This window comes from Gymnogyps californianus, chromosome Z, assembly GCF_018139145.2.
Source record: "Gymnogyps californianus isolate 813 chromosome Z, ASM1813914v2, whole genome shotgun sequence".
Lineage (NCBI taxonomy): Eukaryota > Metazoa > Chordata > Aves > Accipitriformes > Cathartidae > Gymnogyps > Gymnogyps californianus.
Genome location: NC_059500.1, coordinates 52752358 through 52772550, shown reverse-complemented (window position 1 = coordinate 52772550; position 20193 = coordinate 52752358). Strand labels below are relative to the sequence as shown.

The 20193-nt window shown below is 36.5% G+C and overlaps 1 protein-coding gene across 1 annotated transcript in view; it reads right to left on the bottom strand.

The window, feature by feature from the left end:
• Positions 1 to 1249: 1249 nt before the first annotated feature.
• PTPRD (protein tyrosine phosphatase receptor type D) overlaps positions 1250 to 20193 on the bottom strand; it is a 329742-nt gene continuing 310798 nt past the window's right edge. Inside the window, exons 32-38 of the mRNA XM_050913754.1 lie at positions 16639 to 16924; positions 15984 to 16162; positions 14620 to 14746; positions 13504 to 13629; positions 8804 to 8958; positions 4455 to 4590; positions 1250 to 2051 (exon numbers count right to left, since the gene is read on the bottom strand). Coding sequence (XP_050769711.1) covers positions 1983 to 2051; positions 4455 to 4590; positions 8804 to 8958; positions 13504 to 13629; positions 14620 to 14746; positions 15984 to 16162; positions 16639 to 16924 — 1078 coding nt within the window. The 3' untranslated portion in view covers positions 1250 to 1982. The remainder of the gene's footprint in view (positions 2052 to 4454; positions 4591 to 8803; positions 8959 to 13503; positions 13630 to 14619; positions 14747 to 15983; positions 16163 to 16638; positions 16925 to 20193) is intronic.

The following is a 20193-nucleotide window of genomic DNA, read 5'->3' as shown; positions in this document are numbered from 1 at the left end:
TAACCAGTGACACAGTGACTTTGAAAAGCCAACGAGGAATAGATTTTTAATTTGTGGGCTGGTCTGTTATTGGAAATATGGAAAGATAAAGGGCCTTGACTACCTACGTGTTTTGGGTTATCATTTATTACCATCCATACTTGATTAGAAACTGGAAATGCATATTTTTCAAAATTGTCTGATACATGTATTAAAATGTTTGAAAAGAATAACAGAAATATGAACAAACTGAACTAAATACAAATGAAGGCTAACTTAAAGAAATGCTATTCAAAATAGGCATCAAATATAAGGCACTCTAAATGTAAAATTAAAATAAAAACCAGCATCCCCAAACAATGCTGTATGCCACAAAACATTTGATTTCACAGAGCAACGTGTGTTTGGCTTTGCCCTGTTACATACGATAAATGTAAATTATATAGCGCACACTATAGACAGTATACTATTGAATACAATTTTAAAACATCTTAATACCTAATATATTACAACATTCTCCCCTCCTAAAGGGATATGCACTGACCTTTCCCACATGCACACCTCTTACATTTAATAATATGATTTCTTATTGCACTATAGTGTTACAAATATTGAACTTCACTGGAAGCCTAAATCACATACTCTGTGTGCGTGTGTGCATGTGTGTGCGTGTGTGTGTGTGTTCAAGTGGCAACGTGGATAGAAATATTATTTGGGATAGAGATGACATTCAAATATCAATGATGTGCATTCCTCACTTCCCTTTGAAACAGAAGTTTATGGACCTTGGAAATACAGAGATGATCAAATAGTAGTTTAATACAATTATAGTATGCTGAAAAACACTCCCAATGCTTTGATAAATCCAGGTATGGAAGAATTGATATGTTTATGTGTATGTGTGTGAATACCTACCTATCTGTATCTCTGTAACTATACAGAGAGTTAGACAAGGGCAGACAGTAATACATACATATACTTACATATATAGAAAGAGAGAGGGTGTGAGTGTGCATGTGCATATGTGTGCGTGTGTGTGTGTGTGTGTGTGTGTTAGCAGCATCTTTATACTTTGCGCCTCCCTGTTGATTCCAAAAGAAACCAAAAAGCCCCATTTTGATTTAACTGATTACAATGAATATTTTCTTAAAGAAAAATAAAACAAACATAACTGTAAAAGTAATATCTAACAAGACTGTGGTACTGTAGATAAATATAGGACTGCACAAAAATGTGCAAATTTTCAAATTATTTAACATTTCTACAGCACAATATTACAGGTAACAGTTCTACAGCTTAAAAAAAATCTACAGTTTTTAAACAAAGAGATTAACAGTTATGCAACCTTTTCTTGAATTCACTTCATTGAATGATAAACTCTTGTTAAAAAAAGGAAAAAGTTTACACAGTTAAAAATGAAGCACAGGTCAGCAGTATCTTTACAATACTAAAAAACTAAATCAAGGACTTTCTTTTTAAACATTCCCACATTTTCCCTAAAGTGTTATGATGAGCAGTATGATCGGAAGGGGTGATGTTGAAGTAAAGAGTCCGCTTTGTTTGAGAAGCCAGGACCCAACCTTTTAACAAACATCTTGCACTGAACTGCAGTTCTCTCAAAATTCTGCTTTGCAAAAGCATGCAATCCTGAACAAGATGATCATTCTTTGATTAATTTCCTCTTCCCTTTAACTTCAACCAATGTCGAACCCTTGAGGTATCTGCAAATGAGATCCTTCAGACGCCTCAGTGGTCAGGATTCTTTTATTATGGTTAGGTTATTAAACTGTGAATTCTTGGTCCACATGGAATAGTTTGTTTTTTTTGTTTGTTTTTTTTTTTGTTTTATATATCCCCATTATTTTTGTTTGTTTTTTATTTTATATATCCCCAATAATCGCTCCTTAGCTAAGAGTTAAGAAGTACTTCTAAAGCACATTGTATGGCTCAGAAGCGGCTCTCTGGATCTTAAAGGGCCTGCAATAAAAATCCACGATGGGTTTTTATGTTGCATAGTGATCAAAGCTGCCCAGATATTCCAGTGCGGCTCGATAGCAGAACTGGTATTGATCCTGGAGAAAGAAAGATAGAAAACAAAAGCATCAAAAAGCCAGCTTGTTGGTTGGTTTCTATTTTCTTTCAGCTAAGAGTGAATACTTTGTGGCTACAGACAAATATACCACAGAGGCATCCGCAGTTCAGCAATATTCTCTTGCTGACATAAACAGAAAACCAGTCTGAGTTACAATAGATGAAGACAGATACTCATTTAATGCAATAACATTTTGCACAGAATGCAGCTTCTTTTTGTACAGAGACTATATACCCACCTACTGACCATTTGTTATTCTGGATTAATATAACATCAGCATAAAGCTTTCTTCTTATGGGAGCATGCTAAGAAGCTTTTTCCCCATGTATTTGAAAATAAGTAGCAAAATATCCAATTAACTGTATAGCAAATAGAACACACTAAGTGACAAAATCCATCACAGCCTTAATACGGAATGCTGCATGGAAAACCATCAGGTTAAAAATCATGTTAAGGAAGCAAAGGGAATCCCATCCTTTCAGCAATATAGGCTTTGATGAGGATATGAAGATATCTTAGCTTGTGGCAAGAAAAGAGCCTAAGAGAGAAATACACAGCTAAAGCACCTTATTAACATGAAATAGATTGCATTTCATCTTACACCTGGAAGCAGAGAATAGTTCAGTGTGGTGAGAGATTTGCTTATACCTCTGGTGAATCCAACATTTGGCATTTCATGGTATTCTTACCCCCACACAGCAGTCCTTTTGCACATTTATGTAATGTTGCACACTTATACTAAAATGCCACGTCTGTGTACTCATTTGCAACTACCACTCAGGGTTTAAATGTTAAAAAAGAAAAAAAAGAAAAGAAATTGCTTCTGAAAGCCATTCAAAATATCAAGAAGGTCCGCTTATTTATCTGATAGTGCTATGTGGTAACCCCACACGGGTTGTACTTGTTAAGATCACAATTAAAATTCTTTTGGAGACCAGGAAACTCATCAGATATTTGCTTCAATGTAGTGGCGTGATCACTAACAGTTCTTTTCTGCTTCCTGTTGGAACAGTGGGGGAATGCATTAGACATCTGTGTAAATTTGAAGTGTATGTGTGGTCCACATGGAGTTCAAGTGCTCTGTTGAATAAGGATTAGATTTCCTGGCAGTTTATACTACTGAATGAGATATTTGTTTTCCAGAGAATCCTGAAAGAAGTGAGTACACAACACTTCTACTTTCATCAGGGGGGATGAAGGGTAGCATACAGAAATAAGTCAAAGTAGGAGGGGGGAGAATATATTGCATAGCTGAACTCTGCATTTGTCAGGTAGGCTCCAAGAAGCATAGTTTTTCTGTATACTGTAGTTATTTCTTGGAACCAAAACAACAGAAAGCAGTCATTTTTCATTTTGCTTATCCAGAAGAATGATGGTAATGGAAAAGAAATGGAATTAACTCTTCAGTTAGGTCACAGTAATTTACTTGGCTAACTGACAAGATCAAAATAAGTATCTTTATTTTTCATATAAGTTTTTATGAAGTTGTCTTCTTAAAAATAAGACTACCCAGCTTTTATTGAACAAGTTTAATTTTCTTGTGGAAAATGGTAAACTCTGGGGAACCATTTCAAGTTTCACAGACTGTAATTTAATGGCCAGTGTCAATCAAATTATACTAAATAAATGTATGACCTAAAATGTTTCCCTTCTCTTGCCCTTTTGCTTGGTTCTCCTAACCTATTGGCTCTGGCTTAGTTCAAGTCTCCTGTTCAGAAACTGAAGTAGAAATCAAGCACAACTGAAAATGTTTAAGTATTCTTTATGACATGACATAGTTCCAAGCATCCAGGCCCAGGAAATCAGTTGATACTGCTTATCCGTTTCCTTATTTCTCTATGGCACTCTTGTTAGCACAGAAATTATTTACACTATAGTTTTCCTGAACACTGAATTTACAATCATGATTTTCAGGCCAAACAGCCACTGGCTTGGTGACACAAAGTCAAGAAAACCATGAAAATAATACAGTGTCAGTCTGAAGCCATGAACAACACTTTGCTGCTGGAACAAAAAGATCAGTGGATCCACCTGCAGAAACGATTTGCCTCCTTTTTTATTACCACACATTTCTGCTAGGAAACAAAGGTTCAAATAAAAATGGGTGGTGCTTCTTGGGAAATGGTTTTCCTCAGCTACCATAATTTAGGATCCGCTGCCGAAGTGATTTTTTTCTTCCACAGCCTGCGGTATCTACTGCTGTAACAGGAAATAGTCCTTGCAATATGTTTATGGCAGATTTTACACTGTAGTCATATAGTCACCATATGACTTAAGATATAAATGTAAGCACATTTTATACAGTCTGTATCTGTGTATTTTTTGGCTGTGGAGATACCCCTTCTTTTCCACCACCATTGTATATAGATATGGCTTTGCTCACCTCTGTCTGTACCATGGCTGGCCGCTGTGTCCTTAACATTTTGACAGTCTGGAAGATATCTACAACACCTTCATATCTCATTCTTTCTAACACAATGCTCAGGGTTATGAATACTCCAGTCCTTCCAACACCCGCACTGTTGCAATAAAAGAAAAAAAAAAGAAAGGAAAAAAGGAATGTTAATTGACAGTTAATGCTGAAAGAACTGGCTGACAAATTATCTGTGGTTACAACACACCATATGTGTACAGACTTCTATATGGGGAAAGGCTCACTAAGCAAAATTCCACAGCAAACTACCACATTGCATTTGGAAGAATAATTGCGCTCAAGCAAACTTCACATGCTACTAAGTACTTCCTGACTCTCCAGTCTTCATTGCAAAGTGACTTGGTTTGTTCATCCAGATATACAGTAATCAGTGCATGGTGAAGGAAAATGAGAACGTTTGTTGCCAATGACCTAAGCTGGAATTGACAAGAGAAAAAGATGCCAAAATGTATTTTACCGCTTGCTTTACTTTAGCTCGTTCACGTATATGCCCTGTTTTGCACATCTTCAGTGTGTTAGTTTACCTTCTACTTTGAGTTAGTCAGTGGATTTTCAATTAATATTGAAATTGTTCATATACACTGCAATATAAATAACAGATACACAAAAACCTTAAGACACAGCTTTTATTCAAGTCTGGCAGTCTGGATCTTTAGCTTTCCAATACTGATATACGTACATCATGTCTGTCTACATTAGTCTGAGATGTCTTCTTTGAATATATGGCTTGTTTGCTCTCTGTCCTGTCTTGGGTTTCTGCTATTAGCTAAAACCCCCAAGAAGTAATAGAAATTCCTGTAATCAACAGAGCCAATAGTTGTCAGTTATTAAAATTAAACAATCACTTATTCATGAGGCTGACTCTTGGACAAAGAGACAGGTAACTACACAGAAAAAAACATTTTCCAAGTCTGAACTTGTACGGGTGGAAATTGAGCACCCCATCGTCTTACTGTTGATGCTAATAGTTTCACAAGGTCTTCTCCAGTCAGATAGACTTGGGAAGCTGGAGATTTATGAGAGCTATTCACCAGACAGGAGAGTGGAAGAACATGAACAGCAGGGAAAGACTGAAGAACTCCAAACATTGATATGGACTGGGACGGAGACCCACTGAATTCACTAGACTAGTGCAGAAATCGAATGTCCAAATTGTATGATGGTATTTTAGTGTTTGGTCTAGATGAGTGCACTTCTAGGGCTACTAAATGTATGCGATTGGATTTAGCAATTTAGCATAACCTGTGTGCCTTCGGAGAGCTGAAGCAAAAGGACAACTGAGACACAACTTGACAAAATATCATGCTCTCAGTGCTGGTTTACCTATATGTGATGACAACGGTCCTGGACATCTAGAGCAACTGGAGTGTAAGGTCTCCTTTCCCTGATGAGGTAGATTAGAAAGCTAATGTTTAAGAAACATGCTGAACAAATCCTGGAAAAATAGCGTTGGAACCTGCTTGGACCTTATAGAGCTGACGACAGTGTGATCTAAACTAAGTAGCCCAGAAAGTGACCAGCAGAGTGAAGGCAGATTACCATTTTCCATTCTCCTTGCTCCTGCTCAACCACTTAAAGATATAAAAAAAAAGAAGTATGATTTTCTAAATACCTGTGAGGACTTCGAGCCTCACACATTAGTCAAATCTTTATTACTTTAAAAAAAACCCTCAGAACTCTTATATTCAACAAAAGCAGGGAATTAATTTGTTGTCTTGTGTTCTTAAGAAATGAAAAAGTATCTGGAGAAGCTACTTAATGAGGAAGACAGACTAATATAGAAAGATCTCAATGCTCACAAATCCTAACTAGCCATCAAGTGTAATATTTTGGTAAAGTCTGTAGGAAACTGACCCAGTTCCCCTGAAAGTGGCAAGCATATTTTAACATTGTATCAATGGCTATTAGACAATGCTTAGGATTTCTAAAGAGTGATGGAAGTCCACATCAGTACTAGTAGCATTGTAATGATCAGCTGATTTCTTTCAGTGTAAGCCAAAGAGCAAATGGAGTTCTACCATGACATTTAACAAAGCAATGTGATATAGGTTTTAAAGAATCCTGAATCTAGTAAATGGTGAAGGCACTACTTCATGATGTAGTATGATTCACCAAAGTTTAAACAGTTAGAAACCAAAGTGAGGATGCTTTAATGAGCCATGAGGAAGTGTTGATGTTTTTGTAAGAGAGAAGAGTTTGCTGTTAAAAATACATCTTGAATGCATGCTGGGAAAGGGTAGCCTTCCTTACTCTCCAGCTAAAAGCTGGAATAACAAGACTATAAATACCTAAAATTGGTTGAAGTGAAAATTTTGCTTCAAGGTGAACAGTCCTTTGCTTTTTTAACTATTTTTTAATTAACTGCCTGATGACGTTAGAAATTTTTAAATCATAACACACCGATGTATTTGTAAAAATGCCAGAGAAGGAGAACATTTTAAAATTGTGGGTGGCAGGGGTTTACCGTGTAACAGAGAAAGCAAACTTGTGAAAAATGTGTAGAGGGGGACGGAAACCACAGGGAAGTGGCACTAGAGGAGTTTGTAATTTGAAGAATTTCTCTGTACAAGACAAATCCTTAAAAACTCATCATGGTACAAACTAGAGGCATTATTATAATAATTCCACAAAGACTAGGAAAGTGCAGGTACCCACAATCTTGTGCTTCCTGAAAGAAACAAATAAACTTACTAATTTTCTAGGCACATTTCCTGTTCATGTAAGTTGACTAACGTTGATAGTGATGATTAGCATTACAAATCTCTAAATTGTCATTACAATGATGATAAGACATTTAAAGACCAAACCATGATGAATTATACTGGATTTGACTTTGTTTCTACCAAAGTCAATGTAGAAATCTCCATAATTTCAGCATGAAAGATCACACCCATTTGGAAGGGATGCATAACCTACTGCAAGCAGTATTTCTTTGCAGTCACAAGTGGACAAGTTTGCATGGTACAAAGAACTTAGAAGAATACCATCACTTTGCTTTCTTATGTATGTCTGCATAAAGGCATAAATATTGCTTATTACTCCTCTGCTCTCAAAACTCATTAACGTCAGGAAGAATAAGGCTTGTTCTTACCACGGTTGTCCTTCATTTTCCCTTGCCAAATGAATCCCAAACACTGCTCTGCAATGCTGTTCTCCTCAGCAGGCCATAAAAATTTTTAGGCACACAAAAAAAGGAGGATTCAAATAGTCCAATATATTTATTTTGTCAGCCTTTCAGATTAGGGGAGCATAAGGAACTCTGTTAAAACACACTGGTGTTTTAACAACTTCTGGTTGCTCCTGGCTTTGGAAGGACAGGAATCTCTCTCCCTCTGTACATTCATATGCTCTAGTAAACTTGTTCCTTTTGTCTTCATGCTAGTATTGGGGCATTACTTGGCTTGCAGGAAGGACTTGGAACCTGTATCAGTATTTTGCATCTCTGTTATATAAATAACATTTCATCTACCAAAAAATAATTTAATGTTGCAAAAATGAGTATCTAAAATCCTAATGGAATTTACAGAAAACAATTTATTAAATAAGAGATAAAAGATAAAGATATTATTTTTGGCCATCTGCTATAGACTCTAGAATACTGTAGAGAAAACAAATAAAAAATACAAGAATATTAAAAAAGCCTACCCTGGATTATTCCTACACTCCCAGCAAGCTGTTTTCATCTGCATATCAATTGTAAAGGGAAGTCATCACATCAAAAAATGGGCATTACATTCTGAAGTTAGAACTCACCAATCCAAACTTCAATGATTTTTCAACAGTCAACGTTTCTAAACATGGCTTTCTATTCCATTTCCTTTCTTGAGATAACTACCATTTTTATTTGTCTCATCTTGATTGCTACTAATGTGCTACTGAAGTGTAACTAGCTTGTTTACAGCTAATAATTCCCACCACTGTAACAGCCTCACTTTTAACTACCAGTGGAAAAAAAAAAAATCAGATATAGCAGCCTGTCGTAAGGTTCTTCCTACTGCTTTCTGCGTGTAGCATTGACCAGATTGTTTTTACCCTGCATTAGAGACATTTTTAACTGAAGAAAAAATCACATGCTTCCATGGAAGAAGAACCTTTTCTGTGTAAATGGGGTATTACAGAACAGTTCCTGTTTTGTAAAGCAGTCCTATGTGTTCCTTTTTAGATCTTCTATTTGACTACATTTTCTAATAGTCCACCTATGAAATTCCAATTACATATACACCTTTGCTGCAATCAGCAATCAACTTTAGAAAAAAACAAATCTGCATATGACTTGTTTTGAGGCTTTGTTTACTTACCTGCAATGAACAGAAATTGGTCCATCCTGACCAAACTGCTCCTTTGTTTTATGCACTTGGCCTATGAAGTCAATAAATCCTTCTCCAGACTTTGGCACTCCTTGTTCTGGCCAGTCAGTGAACTGGAACTGCCTCACTGTTCGGGACTGGCCATCCTTTAACAAAAGACACAAACAACGTATCCCAAAAGCATGTTCCAGTGGCTGGAAGTCAGTCAGCCAACAAGCAGAAAGACAATTACAAAACAAGGACATTGAGAGAAGGTGGAGAACGGCTAAGATCCCGTTTATGAAGATTCTTTCAATCGCAGTACTGGCTGGTGCTTTTGGACACATTGGCTACTGCTTCTGGACACATTGGCTGGTGCTTTTGGACACGTTGGTCCAGCCCACATTGGTTTCATTAACAACACTGATAGATTCCTTTCTGCACTGGATAGGAGAGTTGTCTGACATTCGGCCTGTGTAAAAAACGTGTCTGAGGCTAAAGACATAACAATCTCACCAGGTTATACAAATGTTTTGGTAAGTTATGTTTTGAATCCTGCGGACTGCAAATTCCTTTAAATACAGAACAGGTAGAATAAGGCCATCCAATCTGACTCTCCATTTCCTAGATATGCTCATCTACTGCATGGCAGGAATATCTTCACTGATAAGACTCGTTTACACATTGCCCTCTTTGCAGATGATATGTTTAAGAGTATGGTGCTTTCTATGAGGTGGACATTTGCCTGGAAGAAGATGGGTCAAGACAAGCCAGATGTTTAACAAGCTATAAATTTCCCTTCAATCATTGTAATTTCTTTCACTAACAGCTTGGACTCAATCAAAAATCAAGAAGAAGGGTTTCCTCTCTCAAAACAAGTCAGCTGAAGCTGTTCATTCCCTTTGGTTAGGAATACTAACAAACAGGATTGTTTAAAACTGCAGAATACTGCAGCATGGTTGTTTTATAATGAAGCCACTGGAAGCATTAAACACCAACTTCTGCTGTATGCTTATTTAATGTATAAACGGTCAGGACACATAAATAGAAAAAATACAATACAAACGGATGAAGTAAATTTGTGAATTTTCAAACATGGTTCTTGATGATTTTGACACTGTGTCACTGCACAGCTGAAATGTTTAAAAGCATGGGCATAAAAGCATGGGCACATGATCTACTGATGTGAATTAGTGCCTCTGGACACGTTGTTTCCTAAGCACTCACCCTACCATGTCTTCAAAATGGTCTTCTACTAAGTGGAACTCATGAAAAATCGAAATGATTATAGGAGATCCCCCAAAAAGCAACAAGTTATGCCAGAGGCAAGAACAATCTTTTTTTTTTTTCCCTTCTATTACAAGCACTCAGCTATTACAGACCTTTGAAATGAAATACAAGTGATTTTTAAAATAACCAAAGGAAAAATCAATACTTCACTTTTATATTTCCTCTGGTACTGTGGGTTTTTGCCTCTCATGTCTCAGATGAGTAAGGAAAACAGAAAATGGGTGTATGTGCCAGCCACTGCTCCATGAGAGGACACAGATACACTTCTTTGACTTACTATCTCTTATATTCCCACTAGACCACTGTGACAATTTAGTAGTCTATTTCTGTGGAACATTTTTGCCCACTTAAAAAAAAAAAAATCTGTTCGCAAACATTTACTCAATTTTATTTCTTGTGCGCATCAACACAAAGAACTAAGTATTTCCTACCAAAATGGCATTTTGTTAATGCAGACTTCTCTCATAATGGTCTCTGTGATTCCATTTTCCCCCAAGAAGACGTAATGAAATTGCATCCTTCAGATAGCTTTAGGCACATGACATTAATTAATCAAGAAGACAAAACAATAGGTTGATGCCCTCCAAAATAACCTCCCATTCCTCTAAAGTAAAGAAAGAAAACCTTAAGTCTGACTCACTTGCAACATGTTGGTTAAGGAGATGGAAGCTCTTCATCAATTTCTGACCCTGATAGGAATTACGCTAGAATAACAGTAACTTTTTAGGGGTAGAAAAGATAAGAAAGACGTTGCTTTACTTAAGTCTAGGCTGTCATTGGAAAGACCACGAATTTCTATGGGCAAAATAGATTTGACGGTAAATATTTGTTTTTCAAGTGTGTCTAAATCAACTGTATTGGTATATTTCATAATCGTAATAACTCAATAACCCAGTGCAAGTCTGTGAAAACTGTTCTTATTTAGTTTTAATGGCAATAACTTCTGTTATTTAATGGTATTTAATGAACACAGAAGTAAAGTTAGTTAGTCTGATGTTAGACTAGCATTAAAGCATATTGGGAACTGATCTGCAATTTCTTACACAGTTCCCTCTGCTACTGACATTATAAACTGTACTGCTTCCTTTTAATGAGATGCTTGCCAATAGCAGTCCAAATATAAATCCCAGATTTTATTAAAATCTTTACTTTCAAATATTGTGACAGTTTGCACAGTTAGTTATCAAAATACGAACTTTCAGATCCTACGTGGAGCAGAGGGCTTTTAATATATCATCCTATTGATTGGCTGACCGCAATCTTCTTGCTCCTCGCAGGGGATATTCAATTGTCTTTTGATGAGGCTGTAGAATTTATAATACTCTCTTACAGCCATCACTAATAGTTTAGCCTTAAATGAGACTGCCCCAACACATTGACCTCTGGAGTTTACAGAGAAAGTGAGTACAAAGCAGTCAGAAGCAGCAGATTGAAACAGTTACAGAGGTCAATTTCACCTTACAACAATTCACAGCCCAGTTTCAGAAATAACAGGGAGTTCCAAACCAGACACTTGCTGCTGACACCTACAAAGGCAGTGTGCTTCTTTTCTTGTCCCTGGGGAATAATTGGCCAGCTTGGATCTGCCAGAGCATGGATGGTATTCTAACATTATGGATGGGTTCAGAGATAAGAGGGAGAGAAGCTGGTTACAACTGCTGCAGCATTTACTCTTCTCTGAATACAACAATTTAGTCAGATGGTCTCAATTACTGGGTGTGACAGCCATAAAAGCCTAGCTACAGGAAAACTATAACGTATATTTTGGTAAGTAGTCCCTACTGCTTCCAGTAAATTTGGAAGGAGCTATAGTTTCCCAGCACATCTAGAAAATTTAAGATGGCCCTGTGAGCTTGCCAGCGCGTTAACAAAATTTGGACCATCAAGGTAAAGAGATTTTTAAAATTTGAGAAGCAATGATATGTGATGGTAAAACGTCACAACAGGACTGCCAAGGTGCATGTACACTTGGCACTTTTTAAAAGAGGTATATTAATATCAGGTCCAGTAAAACTATTTCTGGCAAATTAAGTAATTCAGCCCTTTCAGACTTATTACTGGTTTGCTAGCTATAAGTAAACAGAATTTCATAAATATCCTAGTTCACTATAAATTCTTGAAAGAACTTTTTGGAAATATATACTGTTTGCAGACACTTCACTTCAACTACATTGTGGCTTTTTGTTATCACCGTCATTTTGCGATCTGAGCTTGGTGAATGATGTCACATAAGAACTCTTCCAGCTTGAGATGGAACAGATTTTTAATAGATGATCTATGAAAACTATCAGCACAGTTGTAGTGAAATTGGCTTTGACTGTCTATGCTTACAAGTGTGGTTAAAGACTGATATTAGGAGCCTGTTCTTCGCATTTGTTAAGCACATATAGGTTAGAGAAGCCATGAGTCATGTTACCCTTACTTGATTTCAAATAGAATGAAAATCAGATCCAGTGTGTCTACAGTTTCTTTTCAAAAACACACACCTAAGTCTCATTTGCCGAATTAAAATGTTCATATGCTGACTTGGTTAGTGACAATACTGTCTAGCTAATTGTCAGTAGTACCTAATTTTCCTTGAAGCTAACATTAAAAGCAGCAGTCTAGCTAACTATAAGAAAGTCTAATATTTTGGATGCTGACTGGCAACTCTGAGTAATCACTTATGTTATTCCTGGACAGTACATCCTGCTATTTTGCTTGAACAAATAGTATTCTACAGCGCTTACAGAAATGGAGGCTGTCAGTAATTTTCCCTGCCATGCAGACTAAAGTGCTAGAAATCAAAAGTCTGAGAAATCCCAAATATATATTTAAAGTTTACGTACATTTAATGTTATATCAGTGCTCAGTTTTGGACTCAGAAATTCAGATAAGAAATGCAGTATGAAAATGAGGATGCTAGGGTCACAGCTGCATGTATCTACTCTGCAGATATACAAGAGTGCTGAAAATATGCTATGCCAAAAATCAAACTATAATGTGCAAAGCTTCTCAAGCTTTTCTTATGAATGCTATTTGCTCCGCAGTTTTTAAATCTCAATGTATTAACCTTCATACTCACTCAGCGTAAAGGGTGGTGCAAAATAACGTATTTACAGCTGTGAGAAAAATTGCCCCCAAAAATAAAAAAAAGGGAAAATGGTCCTCAAATCATCTAATGTATTTCAGTACACAGTTATCCAGAACTTTACAAAGTTGTGCTGCCCAGATGTTGGATCTGAATGAAGTCAATTGTTCTTACACAAAGATCTCATTCATTTAATAACTTTATCTGCTTTTTGTTTATTGCTCGTAGAAAGCACACCCTTAGGGTTTTTCTAAAAATAGTACAAAATAAAACAAAAAAAAGAGAGGAAAAGAAAGAAATTGACATTTTCTTTTAAACTTATGTGAACTAGTGTAATGCTATGTTAACTTACCCTTGCATCTGTAACCTTGAATTCCCTCAGAATATACTGTGGCATGTTGTACTCTGCCATTGGATCTACCACAAAATACTGATATCTGGCTGAGCGCTCTGCAGGCCAGTACTGGTGGCATTTTTCCTACAAAATAACGAAGCAAAATACATTTCCTGTTAATCGAGACCACTACCATAAACCGGTATAAAACCTTTTTCACTCTGATAAGTGTAATGCTCATGGAAAGTGCCATTAGTGACAGGAACATGAACTGTTTGTCTTGCTGTGAACATGACTTTCTATACCTGGAATAAAAAATGATCTTCAATATTGCATTGCAAAGGGGTTCTCTCTGGTCACTGTATATCTGAACTCGTTTATACCTCTCCTCAGTTCTCTTACTTATCAGTGACAAGAGCTATCCCTAGCTTAATTTTCAATACAGAATGGAATTTAAATTTTGAGGCCACCTTCAGTTTTCTTTCTTCTTCCCTGTTGAAGCAAGTCCCCCCGGCCTCAGTCAAGACTCTTATCTCTGCATCCACTAGCCATGTCCTGAAACACCTCTATTCCCCAGATACATGGCCTGACTCAGATTTCACTTACCACAAACCGGCTTTATCTTGATGTAATCCTGTCCAGATAGTAAACTGCTTTGTTCTTTCCATTACACAAAGCAGCACTTGAATGAGTTTAGGACTGTAAACTGGGTGCTGAAACTTTAAAGTTCAGCTCTATGAACACACAGAAGACATTCAGATCTCAAAAATACCACACTTTCTTTGACATTGCTAAAAACAGACACTGCAAAAGTGAAGTTTCCAAATAAGAAATCTTCATTTTTCAATAGACAACAATGCTCTCTCTGCATAGTTTGGAATATCAACAGGCAAACTCAGCTGCTGAATCTCAGTGTGTCCCACAACAAAATGCCATGTCTAGCTTGCTTATTGCAACACATCTACAGATTGGAAAACCTTACACCTGGTGATCAACAATGGCACCAGTATTTCAAAAGGAGAAGGAATGTAAATCCTCACCTTTTTCTTTAGACATTCCCATAACAACGAAATATTCTAATAAAAAATCACTATAACAAACAGTTTAGTAAAGGAATATTACAACAGTACTTACTCTGCCCATTTCTCGTAGCTTAGTGAGCATGACCACAATTGTAGAATTATGCTCCCAGAGCATTCTCCAGAAGTCTTCAGTTGTTTCTGCTAAAGGACCCTGTGTAGCTATGTAAGCTTTTTGTTGTCTATGTTGAAAAAACAGTAAATTAAGAAAAATATTTTAAGCAAAAAAGTGAATTGATACACATGTTCTCTGTTTATATGTAAACATTATCTAGAGAAAAAATTATATACCATTAATAATAAGCACATTAAAACCTTATTATGATTGTTTAATCAAACTATGGCTTTTTATTTTTAGAACTTTGAGAGGGAAATTACTCTGTTAATATTATGATGTATGTCTTTATCATTATTATTTAAATTTTAATGCAACTCTAATAGCTCAATTTTGTGTGCTGTAAAAAGCACTTAAGAAACACTTAGTTGTGCTGGTTCATTTTGTAGAAATAACTGTCTAACAATCTATTAAGTTTAGGAATTATAGCATCAAGTAGTTTCTTTATTAACTCCTTTTCAACAGTCTGATGCCTCCAGCAAAAGTAAGGTAGGAAGAAAATTCAGGAATGGAGTGCACTGTATTTTCAAGCCTTGATATCCTACTAGTGGAAGCTACCACGAAGCTGTTAAAAGCTTCTGGATCAGCAGCTTTATAAGATGATGACCAGTTCATGTTCTTGCTTCTTTCAATCAACAGAAACAGCTTTGTGGGTGACAGTGGAGATGAAGGTTGTTTCCAATTATGAGCAGAGGCTCCGAAAATTATCTCTGTGGATGTGGGTACTCAGGTACACCTAAACTGCCTTAGGGAAACTATACCACTTCTCCTTCATGCCTTTTCTACCAGCTGCTTAAGTCAGCTGAGGGCATATTGCTCCATGTTGTCATGAAGATGTTGGTGGGCTACACAACTGTTTATGTATAAAACGCTTTTGGCGGCTAGGTCTAGTCTTAATCTGTGTTCCAAGATCATAGGTTATCACCTAGACACAGAGAGTGTATCTCCTGTATGTTATTTCTATGTATCTTTTTAAGCAGAATAGTTGTGAAGAAATAGAGGTTCCAAATCATGAATGTGCTTAAAATCTCAGTAACTTTCAGCATGTAAAACATACTGCGAGTTCTCAATGCTTTAAAGGTAGGTAAAAATATAACATTTAAGACTCTATGTCATTTACAGAATTTCCCTGTATTGCATGGGTGAAAATCTAAACCTTTTATTAATATTTAAAAACCCACTCAATCAAACATGGCATGCACAGATAATAAACAATACTAAATTTTGTTATTTTCAGTACAATTACATAAATAATTCTGTAAATTTTTAAAACAGTCTACATGAGAACACATCAACATTAGTACCTGTATCCATCAACAAAACTGGCATTAATATAATCAGAGCCTTCTACTCCTCGGATTGGCTGCAAGCATACCCTTGTAGACTCATATGGCATAATATTGACAAGGCGATTTTTGAATTTATTACATGGAAGATTGGCACTGATGAATCTTGAAGTGTGAGCCTTAGAGCTAGCAAGACGCTGTTGAAAATAAATTAAAAGAATTAAGGCCAGGTATAACAAAAGCAAATGACACTATCAGATTTGATGATCTCTGCTCATCCATTAACAAATAATTTCAATTTCAAATGCTTACTTTTCCATATTCTATTGCATTACCTAAATATTTGTAAAGCTTTTTAAACACCTTATAAAAGTTTAATGTCTGTTCCATTAATGCACATGGACAAATTTGAGTATTAAACTGTGACACAAACACACATTTCAAGCTATTGAAACAATAAAGGAACAGCAGGGTTAAACCTCACTGAACGCTTCCTGTCTGGAACCAATTGAGGATAGAATTGTACATTTTACAAAGGATCGTCTTCCTAATTTAAAATTTTAGCCTGTTGATGTCTGATCTTTTGATTACTGGAAACAACCGGTGGAGGACAGAGCAGCATTAAGTGTTACACCATTTGTTTTTGGTTACCCACAACATAAAATCCCAGTACCTTAAATTCCAGTTCCATTCCTGTGACATTCTCGCCTGTTTCTATCTGTGTTAGCTTCTGGATATATGCATACAGGTTTCTGGCTGGCACTTCGGTATTTCCACACGTCACTGCTTCCAGCAGTGCATCATGGATAAAGATGTATTGGTCCTCAGTTTGAACCATGTAATTCCTCTGCGCTCTCATTAGAGTTACGTGGCCATAAATATCTACAGTCTTTTCATGCTTTATTCTCTCTAACATGGCATCTATCACAATGAAACAGCCAGTCCTGCCGACTCCAGCACTAAAAGAAATGAACACAGGAGGGAAAACATGAAGGACTATTTCCTGCATTGTGCTTACTTTTATGGCATTCAAGTTTTAAAGTTTCATAACACTGATTTGAACAGCACACTTTTCTGAACATGAACATCAGCGTTTGTGAAAGGGGTTAGTGCCCTGAAATCCGTAAACTCCTTTAACACCCATTACAAGCAATTGACAACGTGGAATGCTTTTATATGAGATCTTTGCATCTTGCAGTTTCAGGCTTGACTATAATAGAAATAAAACACATTGCAACATGTTCTAGAAATACATGTTCTTAAAAATGGAAATTACTGGAGATGATGAATCCTCTAAGAATTCAAGCTTTATTTGTAGCTTGATTTCTAACTCATTAAACATGCTGTTGTTGCTATTCTGTTTACAGAGATGAATTTATTAGCAAACAATAATGTTACAGAAAATGAGTCTTACCTATTTCTATCATGCTTTGGCGGCAAACTTTCTCCCTCTCTCCTAACTCTGTCAATGGGGCTCCTATTAACACAGTTTGTTCTGTCCTCTGCTCTTTCACTTAGTCAGGCCATACTGTTATTCTTTGCAATGCAGAGCCATGCCTAGTTAGCTGTGCTAGCTGTAGGCTGGGGAAATCCCCAGCTGGCCACTTCAATGTCTGTCTTGTATCTCTAGGGAAACGCAAGAAAGATCTGTAACGGCCAGAACCTGGACCGGGATGCTCAATCACCATGTTATTTCAAAGGACAGATTACAAAAGGACTAAAATATGCTTAAAGACAAACCTTGAAATCACAGCATTGAATTGATGTCCAGAGTGGGCGAGTAATATTTTTCAGGCAGAGGCAAAGTTACTGCTTCCTCACAGGTTCTGAGTTAAGTCAGTTGTTGGTTTTAGGCAGGAGCTGAAGTGAAGTCACATCAATGCTGTTGAGGCCAAAGAAACTACTACTTCTTAGCTCTCTGCACAGTAAGGGATTCCTCAGGAACAACTCTGAGCTAGAAGGTCGCTTTCCCCTCTTTGGTGGGACTTCAGGGTAGAAGGTGACATGGGTCAGCTACTGTGAGCTTGGCACAGGAATAAACCTTCATCATGAAATATTCAGCTGGATCTAAGAGTATTAAACCTGTCTCAGTAATAGATCTACTTAACAGCAGTTTATTTTTATGATACTTGCTGTCAAAATGTGCCAGACTTTCAAGGAATTTCAGTCATTTCCTTGCTGTCTTAAAGGTGTTGTCTGTTACATGTATGGGCTACCTTTAATAAGTCCTGAGGACAGTGTTATGCAATCAGGAGAGGAAACAGAGACTTACAGTTCTCACCTTGATGTGATTACTATTAGTCATACATGATCCCTTATTACACATTTGGCATAACTGAGCAGGAATGACGTAGAAGGAATATGAAAAAGACTACAGAATATACAAGACCAGAAAATATACTGAAGGTCTGAATATGCAACTTGTGTGCTAAATGGGGCCATATTTCCTAAAATCTCTACAGGAATTCTTTTATGGAGATATTTGGACATCAACTGTACTGAACCAAATCTTCAGATGGACGACTGTCTTTTTGTAGCCATGTACATGACTGAACTTTATGAAGTTTTCTTTCAACTATTTGCATACATGCAGCTATATAAAGCACAAGTGTAAAATATAATGGTTTTTGTATATCATTTTTATATCCAAGATCACATCTGTGACAATGAATGATAGTTTCTGGCCTTCTAATGCTTAACTGTTTTCAGTTAGTGACATGAAACGCAGTACACAGTATAGTAACCAACAGTTTATAAACTCTCAAGACATTGACATTATCTAAGTTAAGGATATTTAAGAACACCACAAACTGCCATTTTTTGAAAAGAGATAGAAAGAAATAAAAATAATTACAACCCAGCTTCTAGAGGACAACTATATAAAAACCACTATCTTCCCACAGTTCCTATATTTTGATGAGATATTAAATATCGTAAGTCCATCCTGAAATCTATAGTTAAGGGTAAACCTTTATTTCTTGCATGATGCTTTAAGAATCTTTGCCAGTTACCAGAAAACTGCATTCACTTACAACCAAATCAGAAGGAAGTACAGAGCAGAAAGATGTTTAAGTCTCACACAAGGTAAGTTTTGTTTCTAAGATTCCATATTTATGTGTTGTTAATCATATATTCTTGCCACCAGTTACTCTTCCCAGAACATATCCCCTTCAAACAGCTGAGGACTTTGGCTAACAGACCAAATGCATCAATCTCAACCTTCTTGTATGCCACTCTGACAAGAATTAATCAATATTCTGAGCTTAAGAAAATTTACCAATCAATGATATTGATCAATGGGAGTTGTAGAGAAAGAAAATACACAGAGAAATGAAATGATGGCTATCCTAGCTAAATGTGAGTTCATTTACCTTGTATGATAAAAGCTCTGCATTCCAGGAAACCTTAGTGACCTTAATGTTGATAATAATCACAGAGAAAAACTCAAAAAATTGTCTCACTATTGCTTTTTTTTTTTTTTTGATTGCAAAGAAATCACCACAAGTACCACACATTTGTATGTCAGATTGGTTTATATAAACTTTTAAACCATACCTTAAATAATACCTGTTCGCATTATGTTTTCATCAGCCTAGCAAGTGCTGGCCAAGTGAAAAATAAGAAGGTTTGACAGTGCAGATGTTCTCAGTAGTTTAGAATATGGTTCTCTTTCCTATCATGTATTAAAGAATTAATGTTCCAGCACTGTGTTTATAACTGGATATGCCATTTTTCAGGCATATTCAGAACATTAAAAGGTTCACTGGTACCTACAGACCACAACTGCAAAATTCCACCCCAGTTAAAAGCTTGTACTTTCAGCTGGAACGAGCAGTTTTCATTTCTTCTTTTCATGTCTTGTATTACCATTTATATATTTATTCTCCCCATGAGCAAACTCAAAGAGGAATAGTTATTAGCATACTGTACCACAGAAGATATTTGTTAGTTTACAGGTTTATGCAGAGGTTGTGAAGATCATGACACCAGACCAAAACACATTACTATGGACCAATGTTTTCATGATAAGGATGGAGGGGCTGACACACTACATCTATTGAGCCATTTGGCTCCACTGGGCTCCTGACACACACCTCTCCAGATCATTTTATCCAGCAAAATATTTTACTACCTTAAGGTGTTCAGGACATTCCAACTGTGCCAATTATAAATGATCTGTGTGTCTACCAGACTACCTTTTTTTTCCAGGTAAAAATGGAACCAATGC